A 14,960-nucleotide genomic window follows, 5' to 3' on the forward strand; every position below is an offset into this window, starting at 1 on the left:
AATGGGGTGCAGATCAATATCCTTGCTTCCTCTTATCATGCACTTATGTTTGCTCAGAGCTCGATTATGGGTCCCCATACTATGCATATGAAAGACAGAGTACCCTGTGATGGTTGGATCCTATCCATCATCGGGATATATGAATTGCATTGCTACTGGTAATATTACTTACCAGTAGCTATTGATACAGCTACCAGTAAACAATATTGCAGAACAACTGCAAAAGTGTTGCTCTTTCACTTTTACAGTTGTTACCACTGTTTTTTGGCATAAATGATAAAGCATCACTTCTGCAAAGAACAGCTGCCATTTAACTATGCTGTAAAAATAAACTTGCTGCCTAGGTGTCCCATGTAGTGTTATTTTTATCCATCCAGTTATAACCCAGAAATTAATTACAAAGGCACAGTATCTATTCCATACATTGTCAATGCATCAAGAAAAATGGCCAAAATATTAAAGGCAGTTAAGATCAGAACAGCCTTCAAACCAGTCGATACCTTACAAAAGGGAAGAAAAATTGGTTGTCAGTGTGTCCACAATTAAGTCCAGATAAGGTAGACATGAAAAAGGAAAATAGTGGAATGGGTATGATGTAATGTGGAGGTTGAGAGGAAGACATATTTAGTGGGATGTTGCTATAGGCTTGGGAATGTGGAGGGTGGTGATGAAGAAAATGTATAAACAACTTGGATTAGTGAGCAAAGGAAGGGTAATTATTATGGGTGATTTTAATTATAATTATGGCAGTATAGATTGAAATCATGAGATGGCATTTGGAAATAAGGAAAATGAATTCTTGAGAGATAACTATCTCAAGCAGCACATAAAGGAGGGCACGAGAGGATTCAGAGTTCTAGATCTGATAATTTCATCAGAGGTGTAATTGTGAGAGGGGGGTTTCACACTTTCCTTTGGTTGGTAAAAGTGATCATGAAGTGATAACCTGTGTTGTGGCTAGTCATATGCACACTTTTGTGAAGAAAGGATGTATGTGGAATTATAAGGCAGGTGATTATGAGCAGCTTAGGAGACAACGTGGAGCTATAACATGGAATGAGGAATTGACCAGTAAGGAAATAAATGCTGCATGGGAACTGACAAAGAAATACATAACAGATCATAATAGAATCAATGTGTGATGGATTCCGAAAGCCAAAGGGCTGAATAAGGTAGATGTAAAATGGATGAATGTAGAGCTTAAGCATTAAATCTGGAACAAGAAAGTACTTTGGAGGAAGTGCAAGATGAAGGATGGTAATAATCAGTTCTGAAGAGTATAAAGAACAAGCCAGGAGAGTGACTTAGTAACTAATGAAAACAAAAGTAGAGTATGAGCAAAAATTGGCAAATCTGGCAAAGAAAAATCCTAGAGAGTTTTTAAGATATGTGGCAAGTAGAAGGAAGAATGATCATGGTAAGCTGATGTTAACGGATCAAAGTGGTAGAATGGTAACTACTGCAGAAGATATTGTTGAGGTATTCAGTGATCAATTTATAAGAGTGTTTCATCCTGATTAGGGTGGAATCATAAGAAACTAAACTAGAAGACATAGGAGAGGATGACTTAATTGTGTATTTGAGAAAATAAATACACGTGATGCCAAATTGCACTACGCCTCCGTAGCGCAATTGGAAGAACGACGGTACATTGCACCCTTCAATTGGAATAGGCCTAAGTTCAATTCTCATCGTGATGGGAGGAATCTTTATGTGAACTTTTTCACTCAAAGGTGAGTTAGCCGATCTCCTAAGGATTTCTTCTCCCGGAAACTCGGGTTTTTCATCCTGCATACAGACAAATAGGCCCTTCAGAACACATGCAATTTACAGACAAAAAATACTAGTTGTGGTGGTGGACAGTAGATGGCATTGATGGAGATGATTGGTAGTAGAGGTGGAGAGGTGTCCTCCCATGATGAGTCTTCGGACTCCTTGGAGGTGTAATGAATAATAATAATAATAAGGTGATAGGATTTGATGACATATCACTATGCATCTTAAGGGAACTGGCAGTAGCAATGGCATGCCTGTTAAATGAAATAATTAAAAGAAACACACGTATTAACCACAGTGAAAATTATTAATTGTAAATATTTCATCCTAAGTATCTTAGGACATCATCAGTACAGTAGTTTAAACAATAATAGGAATAACACAGTTAGGGCGCATGATTACAATAGAATCTCATTAAACGTGCGTAATGTGTTACAGAAGTAAAAAAAAAAAAAAACTATGATAATTATTTTACACAATTTTGTATTGTATGGCAATTTCCCATACTTTAGGAATAGTAAGAACGTCATTGTGGTTTAAATTTGGTCTGTGTAGTAGGGCTTCAGAACTTTCTTTATATAAATGTTCATGTTTATATAAAGAGCTATGTAAAAGTTTAGACTTTTTCCAATGGATCCTATGGCTTGGATTTTCAATTCCGTGTTGAGAGAGGCCAGATTTCTGCAGTTTAAAAAGACGAATGTGGTCTTGATGTTCCGAGATGCATTTTTGAACAGCTTCAAATTCTCGGCTGGTCTGTATATATATCTGGAGTTGTGGTGAAGATCCTGGAGAGATTGGTGAGAATTAGGATACAGAAATGGGTTGATAACAGCAGTATTCTCTGTGGTTATCAGCATGAGCTTTTTAAAGGGAGATCATGTTTCACTAACTTACTTATGTACTATAACAAGGTGATATATACCTTGGATAGGGGAGATGCATATGCAGTGGAATTCAGGGGTCACATTGCACAAGTTGTGAAGAAATCACATCAGATAATAGCAATGATGTTGAGGACCCTGATATGCAGTAATAGAGAGATTATGATGCCATTGTATAAGGTCCTGATCAAGCGTCATATGGATTATTGTGCACAGATTTGGTCGCTGGTTGGTGACAAGAATGTTTGAAAAAGTCCAGAGATGATTCAAAGGTAGACACTGGTCTTTGGAATGTGGAGTATGAGGACATATTGAGAGAATGTAAGTTGCAGGGCTTCATGAATAGGAGGGGGAATATGAGTGAGAACTATAAGCTAGTCAGGGGTTGTTATCAGGTTGACATGGAAGAGATTTTTCAAAGAATGGGGGGGGGGGGGAATTGAACAAGAAGCCATCGCTGGAACTGTATAAGGAGAATTCTTTGCATGGAAAGTGGTTGGTGAATGAAATGCATTGCCTGAGTGTGTTGTGAATGTAGACACATCGAATCAGTTTAAACCACAGTTGGTTGAACATTGTGTGCAATAGTGTGTACCTCCCACGATGAGTCTCCAACTCCATGGAGGTCAGATGTTAATAATAGTAATAATAAAAATGTGTACTCGTAGCTCACATCCTCAAAGAACATTAAATTGGCAAGCATCCTCCATGCCTACTTAGAAGAGAATTACTTCAACAATTTGTTCAACGAGTCCTCTGAGGTCATTCCCTCTAAAGGCACACTAAATTGAAATCAAGGAATGATCCTTCACAGCCTCTGGAAGTCATTAATTAACATGTGTAACATAAAAGACCTCTCCTATGCAAGCAATCACAACACAACAATGCAGAGACTACACGTAACATACTAATGATGTCCATGATTAAACTATCATCCTAGTCTTTTTACCTTATAGATATTAACTTCTGTGGGAAAATGTTTAATTTTTTTGTCAGTTTTGACTTGTGTTAAGCAGCCTCTTGATGATGCTGTTAGCCATATAGACAGCAAAACCACAGAGGGAATATATCTAGTATAAATAAAAAAAACATATATGAGTTAAAACTTGGTATTTATCATTATATTAAGCAAATCTACTTGTAGTGAATAGCATAAAATTTACCTATTTAGTATGCATATGAAAGTGATCGTAAAAGTTGTTGGAATTAATCTTGACAACATTACATGCTCTGAATACGATAGTATTCTTCCCTAGCAGGTTTGCAATCCTTTATGCAGTTGCACCATCCTAGCAAAGGAAGTAGGAAATTCCATTGTTGTCACTGATTTGAGATCTGAGAACTATCTCCGTTATGCTGCTGTTTTTCCTATTCACTATGTTCCAGTCAGATTCCATTTAAATGGAGTAACTACACTGCTGAACTGCATGCCATTCAGCTTGCACTTGTATACATAAAAGAAAATTGCTACCAAAATGATTTATACAGACACCTGAAGTGCTTTACTGGACATCTTCTTTCCTGCATGGCAGCCTGGTTGGATGAGTGGTTAGTGTATCTGCTCTCCAGCCAAGAGGCTGCGGGTTTGAATTCCACCAAGGGCATAGATGTTTGTGATTGTCCTACTGATCATTTCCCATATGTATTGCTGTAACCTCTGTCCTGGCACATTATGACCTTTGATCCATAAAAATCAAATTAAAATCCAAAATGTACAAATCATCAGATCAAATGAGAACCCTTAATTTTGATGTTCGATTGTGCTAGATGCCCAACCACACTTGAATCAGGGGGAAATGAGACTGCAGCTGTTCTGTTTGTACTTTCACTGCATATTGTTTCTTAGTCCCTTATAGAGATTACAGAGTTAAGAAGAGCAAAGTTAATGAATTAATGGGTGTCAATCTGGTAGAAAGCACTGACAAATAAAGTTTATGAGATTAAGCCTGAAATAAAGCGTTAGAAGTGCAATATGCACAGAGATAGAAAATACAAAGTTGTTCTTACTAGTTCTAATTATGTAACAGTCATTTGACTTACTCTTATCTATTAAAAGCTGATGACCAGCTCATGTGTGAACACTGTAACACATATCTTATCATATGCCATATTCTGGTTGAGTGTTAGAACTTCACTTGAGAGAGGAATTCAGTTTTTACTAATCTGGCTGAGCCATATACATATATATGCTCAGCAAGTCTTGTCAGATTCAGATATTTTACATGACGTTTTTAACTTTTAAAAAGAATTAGCTTATACATATTTATACATTTTGAACACCCTCACCCGCCAGCCCCCAAGTAGTTATCTTTGTTATGAACACGTCCTCTGGTACAGAACTCTCCCTAGCAGGTTTGCAATCCTTTATGCAGTTGCACCATCCTAGCAAAGGAAATAGGAAATAGTAGTCCCAAAAGTCAGAGAGGTTGTTCCAGGAATCAACAGAAGCCTTGAAACATAAATAGTCCGACATATAAACCTGCAAACATTTAGCTAAACTACTAGCTACTCTCACAAATAATTCTCCCTCTTTTGTTAAAAATTCTGTCCATCCAAACCTCAACAAATATGACTGTATAAATTTACCAAAGATTTGGGAGGCAGTCATCTTAAGACCAAATTAATACCTTTCTCTCTCTGTTTTTTTTTTTTTTTTTTCCCCAACGTAGATGGCACCTAATTAGGACTTTAGTCTTTGTTTTGCATGTTACAATTGTTCAAACTAGTCCCATTGTTATACCGGATTATGGTTGTCTCATGTACTCTGACAAACTGTTTTTGTGCTCTGAAGATGCTAGATAGAATACCAGCGAAATATCAGCAATAAATTAATAAATAGCTATTTTCTTATCAGTCTGTGTTCTCATATATATTGTTAAAATTAATGTTACAATTGTTCAAACTAGTCCCATTGTTATACCGGATTATGGTTGTCTCATGTACTCTGACAAACTGTTTTTGTGCTCTGAAGATGCTAGATAGAATACCAGCGAAATATCAGCAATAAATTAATAAATAGTTATTTTCTTATCAGTCTGTGTTCTCATATATACCATTAAAATTAATCAACTTGTCCAACATTTGCATTCTATTTAAAAATCATACATTTTGTAATTAAAAAAAAAAAAAAAAAAGACTTCGGATGCAGAGGTTCCAACCAGACATATTTTAAATGCACTAATTTATGTACCAATTATTATTATTTTAATATATAATATATGATGATTTTTTTTTATTTCTTGTAGCAATTAGTATGCTGAAAGACAAAGCTCCAGGCACTTTTGTTGTAAGGGATAGTAACTCTTTCCCTGGTGCTTTCGGTCTTGCTCTGAAGGTTGCCATTCCACCACCTAATGTACAGAATAAATCAGGTACATAAGCAATTGATCACAGTTATTTTTATTATAATTTCTTAATCTAGTTATTACTGAAAATTTTGTTTTGTCATTTTGATGAACATTAGATGTGAATTAGCTGTCATGTAAAATGTCCAATTTATGCAATCTTCATTACTTAACACATTCATGCAGGCTATAGCATACTTCGTGAAATGTAACATCTTATTTCAACTCAAAAAACATTATCAACTCCATGGACTCAAAATACTCGTCATGGTAAGGTCCACAATCTCATGCATAAATATGATAAAGCCTCAAACCCATTCACAGTCTCCCCACTCATTGTACTCTCAGGCAAAGAGTACAGTGAGTGAGAACCTGCAACTCACTTCCTTGTTCACATCCTCCTTATACATCGTCCAGGGATAGCCTGTTGTTATAATTCTTCCTTCTTTCTTTCTCTCTCTCTCTCTCTGGACTCAATGAGAAATCTTTTCCACATTAATCTGGTAACAATCCCCCTCAGCAACTTATGTCTCTGTCATATCCTTTCTCCTTTTTCTATCCACAACATTCTGTAATTTGCATTCCCTCAGATGGACCTCATATCCTGCAATTCCAGAGAACTGACACTGACTATGGACCCTCTGTAAGATATCTTCATCCCCTTGAAAACCAGGTAACCAGATATATGCAAAGTATGTCTATATGCAGCCTGAATCAAGGCCTTATACAAGGGAACCACAACCCTTCTTTTCTTCTGCATGTCAAGGTCCTTCACATCATTGTCATAATCCATTGTGACCACTAAACTTTGTCCACCACTACTCTCAGATCTCTCATCTCTTCCACCTCCTTCAAAATTTCACCATTAATTATATATTCTACAGCCTATCCCCGACTACCAGGAATTTTAAGACTTTATACATTGCAACATTATGTAAGTTCCACTAATACAACTGACCAATATCTGGCATTAGAACAACATCTGCTCCACTCCTCAAAGTTCTTCCCAACTCTGCATAATATGCAAACAGCTGTGTTTCTCCAGTTAAGCCTATCCCAATATAATTAACATGCAATAATGGTCCCAAAACTGAATCCAAAAGCACACAGCTAGTGACCTTCCTCTTTTGAGAGACCACCACATACATAACCCGCTGATACCTATCTAACCAATCGCCTATCCAACTTATTAGTCTTTTATGTCATCCATTTCAATTTAGTTATCAGCTTTTGTGTGGCAATTTATCAAAAGGTCTTTGAAAAATCCAAATATACCACTGTGTATGTGTCCCTTATCCTCTGAATTTGTCATCTTGTTATAGTATATAAGCAGATTGCTAATATGCCACTATTATCAATCCAATTCTAATCATAACCCTCATCAATCTCTCCACCAAAAGCTAGTCAAATCAGAACTATGAGGAAAGGATATATGTGAGCCTACAATGGCAGTTATTATGAAAAACTAGGAGAAAAACGAGAAATGTAGCATGGAAAGAGGAGTTTGGTGGAAAGGAGTCAGATGCTGCTTGGGCACTGATCAAAACATATTTAACAGCAGCAATGCCTGGATGTATTTCAAAGATGAAAAGGCTAAATAATGTAGAAGTAAAATGGATGGATGAATGAGTACAAATTATACTCCTCATGTAACTAATTATTACTGTTAATGTTGTTTCTCCAAAAGCTTTTTTTTACAGAGTGCAAGATTAATTTCTTCATTCACCCATTTTATTCCTACATTATCTAGCCTTTTCAGCTTTGCAATATATCCAAACATTGCTGCTGTTAAATATGTTTTGATCAGTGCCCAAGCAGCATCTGACAACATTCAACCAAACTCCTCTTTCCATTATTATTATTATTCGTGACACCTCCAAGGAGTCCGAAGACTCATCGTGGGAGGACACCTATTGTACAACTTCTCCATCTCCACCTCTGTTACCAATCATCTACATCAGTGCCATCTACTGCCCACCACCACCACAGCTAGTATGTTTTTGTCTGTAAATTGCGTGTGTTCTAAAGGGCCGACTTGTCTGTATGCAGGATGAAAAACCCGAGTTTCTGGGAGAAAAAAACCCTGCTACCTCCATATGAGATCGGCTAACTCACCTTCGATTGAAAAAATCCATATAAAGATTCCTCCCTTCATGATGAGACTCGAACCTAGGCCTTTTCCAATTGAAGGGCCAACGTACCGTTGTTCTTCCAATTGCACTACAGACGCACTTAAATAGCTCGTTTTTTTTTTCATTTTCATAATTATTGCCATTGTAGGTCTGCATATATCCTTTCCTCATAGTTTTCATATCAATGAAAACTTTATGATCACTCTTCCCAACTGCAGAAAGATTTATCATTATGTTCATGCCAGCTTGGTTAGCGTATCCGCTCGCCAGCCAGATACTGCATCCTGAGTGGAGAACTTAACAAGTAAAACATTAGAGAATGTGATTATTAATATTATTATGTGACATCTCCAGAGAGTCCAAAGACTCATCGAAGGAGGACCCTACATCTACTCTACATCTTTCTGTCTCCACCACTCCATCTACCACCCGCCACCACTACCACTAGTATTTCCACAGACAATTGCAAAAATCCATGCCCACGGCAGGATTCGATCCCACAGTCTTTTGGAGACAAAAAGATTTAGGGTAGATGTAGAGTCCTCAATGGAGGTGTCACATAATAATAATAATAATAAAAATAATCACATTCTCTGATGTTTTACTTGTTAAGTTCTCCACTCAGGATACAGTAATGTTTTTAATGTTCCTACCTATTTTCATCATCTATGTCTTTTTATTGCTGATTTTCATACCCAATTTATTACAGTAGTTAATCAATTTAGTTAGAAAATCCTGCAGTATTATTAATGAATTTATTTTACAGTATATGGGAATATGTGGGAAAGGGTACTTGGGAGGTAGTTCTGAGCCCAGTGGAGTCTAGAGGGGATAACGTTGGGTATAGAAATAGTGGCATTTTTATGCTTTATACTAATGCCAGGAGTATCCAGAATAAAGGAGAGGAATTGGTGGTGCTGATAGCATCAGCATGGCCAAAGATTATTCGTATCACTGACATGTGGTTGACAGAAGAGGATATAATAGCAGGAATAGAAGTAGCAGGGTACAGCATTTTTCGGCAGCATAGAAAGGGAAAGCATGGTGGTGGAGTACTGCTTATGATAAGTGATGACCTATGTCCTCTAAGAGTGGAGGCTTTGGAAGGCAGTGACACTAATGATTTTGAAAGCATGTGGTGTGAGGTAGAGATAGGCAAGACGGGATATTTAGTGGGGTGTTGCTACAAACCAAGGAGCACAGAGGGTGGGAAGACCAGAAGATGTTTAGACAGTCGAGCTTGGCAAGTGCAAGAAGAATGATTGCTATGGGAGATTTTAACTACAGTAGTATAAACTGGGGAGAGGAAGATGCATTTAGCAATAAGGGAATGGAATTTCTAAAATTCTTGAGGGACAAATATCTTAGACAGCATGTAATGGAGGGAACAAGAAGTTCAAGAGTTTTGGATTTGGTCATAGCATCAGAAGAGCTGATAATAAGTGAGATGACATCTCTCCCACCAGTTGGAGAGAGTGACCATGTGGTTTTGACTTGGAAGATGAATAGACATGCAGGAGTATCAAAGAGACGGGAATATATGTGGAATTATAAGGCAGGTGATTACAAGGGAGGAATTGAAAGGCCGGGATATATCTCATTAGTGCTTGGGAAATTGTGAAGAAATATTTGTTAGCAGTAATAGTAAGCAGTATTCCACAAGTGAAGAAGAGGACACAATTTGGTGTAAAGTGGATGACAAACAATATTAAACAGGAGCTGCATGTGAAAAAGAAGCTATGGAAGAGATATAAGGAGACGCATGAAGAATATAAGACACAGGCCAGGGGAGGGACTAGTATGGTAATGAAGGCAAAACTGGAATACGAGAAGGGATTGACCCTAAGATCCACAGAAAATCCTAGGGAATTTTTTAGCTATGTGGCTAGTAGGAGGAGAAATGATTGTGGAAGAATGACATTGTGGGATAAAAATGGGAATAGAGTGACTGATGCAGAGGGCATAGTGGAATTGTTCAATGAACACTTTATTGGTGTATTTCATCCTGGAGGAGTAAATTTTAATACTAGAGGGATAGGACAGGTTCGAGGTTTAGAGGTGCAGTAGGAGAACCTGTTCCAAATACTGAGTACTCTGGATGTCAGTAAAGCTGTGGGACTGGATGGTATTTCACCACGAGTTTTGAGAGAATGTGCTAAGGAAGTGACAGCTCCTTTCACCTGGCTTTTCAATGAAAGTCTGGCTACAGGAAAGGTGCCCAGGGAATGGAAGGAAGGTAAGATGGTGCCATTGTATAAGGGTGGTATCAGACTGGAAGTGTCTAATTATAGTTTGTGTGTCATCAGTAGTTGTTAAGATCTTGGAGAAATTAGTGAGGGACCATATATAACATTGGGCAGATGAGAGTAATGTTATCTATGAGAGTCAACATGGATTTGTGAGGGAGTACTCTTGTTTTTTGTAATATGCTAGCCTTTTATAATAAAGTTACAAGAGCAGTAGATGAGGGAAAGGCATATACTGCCATTTTCTTGGATTTAACGAAGGCATTTGACAGAGTGCCACATGAAAAGCTGATATTTAAGTTGCATCACATGGGTTTGGACGTGAACTGGATTTAGGATTGGCTGTCCGATAGGTATCAGAGAGTCGTGTATGGTGGGGCAGAGGGTTACAAGTGGGGTCTCACAGGGCTCAGTACTGAGACCTATATTGTTTAACCATTATATCAATGATATTGTCAGTGGATTGCAGGGGAATGTTCAGCTGTTTGCAGATGATGTGAAGCTGGGAAGGGTTATTAGTAATAGTGCAAATGTGGTAGTCATGCAAGAGGATCTGAATAAGCTAGACAGATGGGGAAATGAATAGGGGTATCGGTTTAATGCTACAAAGTGTAAGTTCTTCAGGTTTGGGACACATCGATGGGACGTTGCATACTGTATTGGATGAGATATACTGGAGGAAGTAGGGGAGACGAGATCTGTGGTTGATGATTAATAGAAACCTGAAATTCAAGGGACATATTGCAAAGGTGGTGAAAATAACACAAAGGATTGCTGCAATAATGAGATGGATGCTGACCTGCAGAGATAAGAGTTATCATTCCATTGTATAAGACCCTGATCAGACCACACTTAGACTATTGTTCTCAGATTTGGTCCCCATGATTTGAAGGGTATAAAGTAACTGTGGAAAGGGTACAGAGGCAGATAACAAAGATAGTTTCAGAACTGTACAATGTTAGTTATGAGGATCGGCTGAGGGAATGTGTACTGCAGAGTTTGGTGGATAGAAGAAGGAAAGGTGATATGATTGAGATTTTAAACAGTTGAGAGGTGGTTACAGGGTTGACACTGGGGAGTTCTCTCGCTTGGTTGAACAGCGGGAAGGAGTGATGACAGGGGGCCCATCCCTGGAAGTTACAAAAGTAAACTGTGAGCAAGAGGGTGAGGAGTGGTTTCTTTGCATGGAGGGTGGTTGAACCGTGGAATGCATTGCCTGATAGAGTGGTGAGAACGAGAATGGTCAATGAGTCTTTTGACTCCTTGGAGGCCTAGATAATAATAATAACGTCATTTGCATAAAGTATAGCTCTAAGTTGAATATCCCAAATTTTGATATCAGCCCTAATGCCACCCTCCTTCATAATGTGGTCTGTATAGATGATGCATAATTTAAGATAATGCACACCCTTGTCTCACACCTGATATAAGCTCAACTATCTTTCTGTATCTCCTTGAAGACTGAACTGCTGACTTACAACTCGAAGAGTGTATATTGCTCAATACAATGTCCAATTTACATCATATAACTGTGCCATTTTGAACAGCTTTTCTCTTGATATCTTGTCATATGCCTTTCTCACCCCATCTACAAAATTTAAATACAGATTCTTGTTATATTCTAATGATTTCTGAACTGTTTGTCGTAAAGTGAAAATCTGATCGTGGCTACTCCTGTTTGGCTTAAAACCAGCTTGTTCTTTACTAAGTTTCACTTTTCCAATTTTTCTTAGTTTCTCAAGTATACCTGCATAAATCTTTCCTTGAACACTCAGTAGGAAACTACATCTGTAATTTTCACATTCAATACTATTTCCCTTTTTATAGATGGGTACTATGATAGCTTTAATTTGATCAGAAATCTGACCTTCTGGCTATAACTTCTGAATTATTATACAACCATTTCTGAATTCTACTTTATCCAAAAAAAAAAAAAAAATTTTCCATTAACTTTATTACTACACTGGAAATAATGACTGGTTTATATGTGGCTGCCATAGTCTTGGAGATCCCTTTATGCAACAGAACTATTTTGTCCTACTCTCAAAATCTTGAATATATTAAACTCTCCAATAAAGACATCTTGGCTGCATTGTTCAGCAGTAATGCCACTGTCTTCTGTTTCTTACAATCTAAAACTTCCTTAAAAAAAAAACACCATTAGAAATTAATTAAAGTACAAAGGAGTTACTTATATTTCTGCACACTGTCAGTCTGTTTAAATCATCTTGTAGGAAATAAATATTTCCCACAAAATCATTCCCTATATCATTAATGCATGACTTAAATAAAATCTAACACAGAGTTCTGTGTCATACAACTTGCAACCCATCTTATTTTGAATTCTACTCTGCTTATACTAATCTTCAATATCTATCCATCAGCCACTTTCATCCATGTCAGCAGCTACATACCATCTCCATTTGCTCCAAGTTACGCGAGAGTTCAATGTCATATCCTGTAAGTGCCTCTGCAAGGTCAGCATTTTTGAAGGAATATTTTCACTTTGTTACAAAGTAAATTATACTTGACAAGAAATTATATACGTGTTTAATCCTTTACCCAATGTAAGTAGTTTCCATGCAAAGAGTCTTCATGACCAGGCTATATTTTTTATAGAGGGTGTAGACATCACATCAATTGCCTCAGTATTCCATAATGCAAAGCAACTATCTTCTGGACGTATTAGAAGGGTACCCAATAAAAACCGGAATCTGAACTTGGCACGCACACATTTTCTAGTTACGGATGCTACTGCTAGGCATTGTGAATGTGCAGTTTTCTGCACCAGCAACTGGCTACACATGTAAACTGCATACTCTTTAATCCTTTCAACCCAAAGGTGGTATCTGCACGCACACCCACACATCTGCTCTGACATACCTTGCCAGAGAGAGCATCCAACCTAGAATCACCCAACTTTAACCTTCTTTGGTTGAAAATATCCCTTCCCCACTCAATCTGCATCGGCAAGTGGCTACACATGTAAACTGTACATTCTTTAATCCTTTCAACCCAAAGGTGGCATCTAGAATTTCAAAATGAATTTCAAAAATTGGGGTTTGAATTTCTCTGCTGCTTCTTTATCTGCAGAGCCAGCTTCTCCCTGAAGCTTTACATTGTGCAAATTAAAACGACGCTTAAAGTTTTCAAGCCAACCCTTGCTTGCTTGAAAGTCAATTTTCTCTAATGATTGGCCATCTTTATTTAAAACGAAAGAAAACAAATCTAAAGCTTTGTTTTGAATAGCAACACCATCCACAACTGAGCCTTTTTCATTTACTTGATTGTCAATCCAAGCTATTAATATTTTTTCCATCTTTTCCAATTGCGGAATTCTTCTTGAAACTTGAGCAACCTTTGCCAAGGTATCGCCTGAAGCTTTGACACTAGACCGAACCTTTTCTTCATTCTCCTGTATTGTTCTAATGTTTGATTCGTTTATAGCTAGTTCTCTTGCAAGTGATGAAACACATGTACCATTTTTCAACTTATCTAAAATTTCAATTTTCTGAGATAATGTCAAAACTTTGCGTCTTTTTGCTGCTTTATCATCTTCATCCTTCCTCTTAGATGTCATATTAAATTTCTGAAATTAAAAGAAATACAATTCAAAAGGAGAAGAGGATAAATAGGTGATTACAGCTCTGCTAACATGAGTGAAATGATTGCAACTCGGCCTAGGTCACTCAGCTAGCAGGGAGCGCCAAGCAGGGTTGCTGGCCAACGCTCTGCAGCGTACTGCGTATAAATGAAATTCTAGTGTTGGACAAATTAAATGGAAACAATTAAGATAACGCGTATGTGCAAAATCGCGTTCTGCAAATCCGCGCTCAGCAAGGGTTTACTGTACAGTACATTAGGCTGATCAACCAACCTATTGTGTACGGGTTCGACTTAAAAGTGGTGTCATCCTGTGTGATGGCTGACCACAAGGAACAGAGAGTGCATGAAATTGCAATTTTGTTTTCTTTTGGGTAAAACTGCAGCAGCTGAAACTATTGTTACGCTTTAGCAAGCCTTTAATAATGAAGGTTTAGGCGAAACACAGGTCTATGAGTCGTTTTTCTGTTTCAAAAATGGGAACATGTCAGTTGAAGACCTATCATTTCTGCTTGCCGACCTTCGACAAGCAGAAATGATGAAAACATTGAAAAGGTTTGAAACTTGCTCAAAGAACATTGAGCAAGTTTCTGACGAGACAAATTTGTCATGGAGTTCAGCCCAGTGAATTTTAACAGATTTGCAAATGAAATGTATGTCTGCTAAATCTGTGCTGTTTGCTCACCGAGAATTTAAAAAAAAAAAATCCTCACCCTCCCTACTCACCTGATTTCTCTTCATGTGACTTTTTTTATTCCCACGGATAAAGAAAACCATGAAAGGGCAGTGATTTGTTGATGTGGATGAAGTGAAAGAAAAGTCGCTAGAGGCCATAAACAGTTTCCAGCAGTGGAAAAAACACTGGGACAAGTACATTGACTCACATAAGAATACTTTGAAGGAGACTAAAATATGGTATTATAAACTTTAATAAAATTTAAAAAAAAAATAATTCCAGTTATTTGTGATCATCCC

General features: G+C 37.5%; 1 protein-coding gene across 1 annotated transcript in view; it reads left to right on the plus strand.

The window, feature by feature from the left end:
• Positions 1-14,960, plus strand: part of LOC150099091 (tensin-1-like) — a 780,515-nt gene that overhangs the window by 692,488 nt on the left and 73,067 nt on the right. Inside the window, exon 28 of the mRNA XM_090405808.1 lies at positions 5,906-6,031. Within this exon, the coding sequence (XP_090261934.1) occupies positions 5,906-6,031 (126 nt within the window). The remainder of the gene's footprint in view (positions 1-5,905; positions 6,032-14,960) is intronic.

Source organism: Typopeltis vanoorti, chromosome 15 (assembly GCF_054136105.1).
Source record: "Typopeltis vanoorti isolate ZY-2024b chromosome 15, IOZ_Tvanoo_1.0, whole genome shotgun sequence".
In the NCBI taxonomy this organism is placed as follows: Eukaryota; Metazoa; Arthropoda; class Arachnida; order Uropygi; family Thelyphonidae; genus Typopeltis; species Typopeltis vanoorti.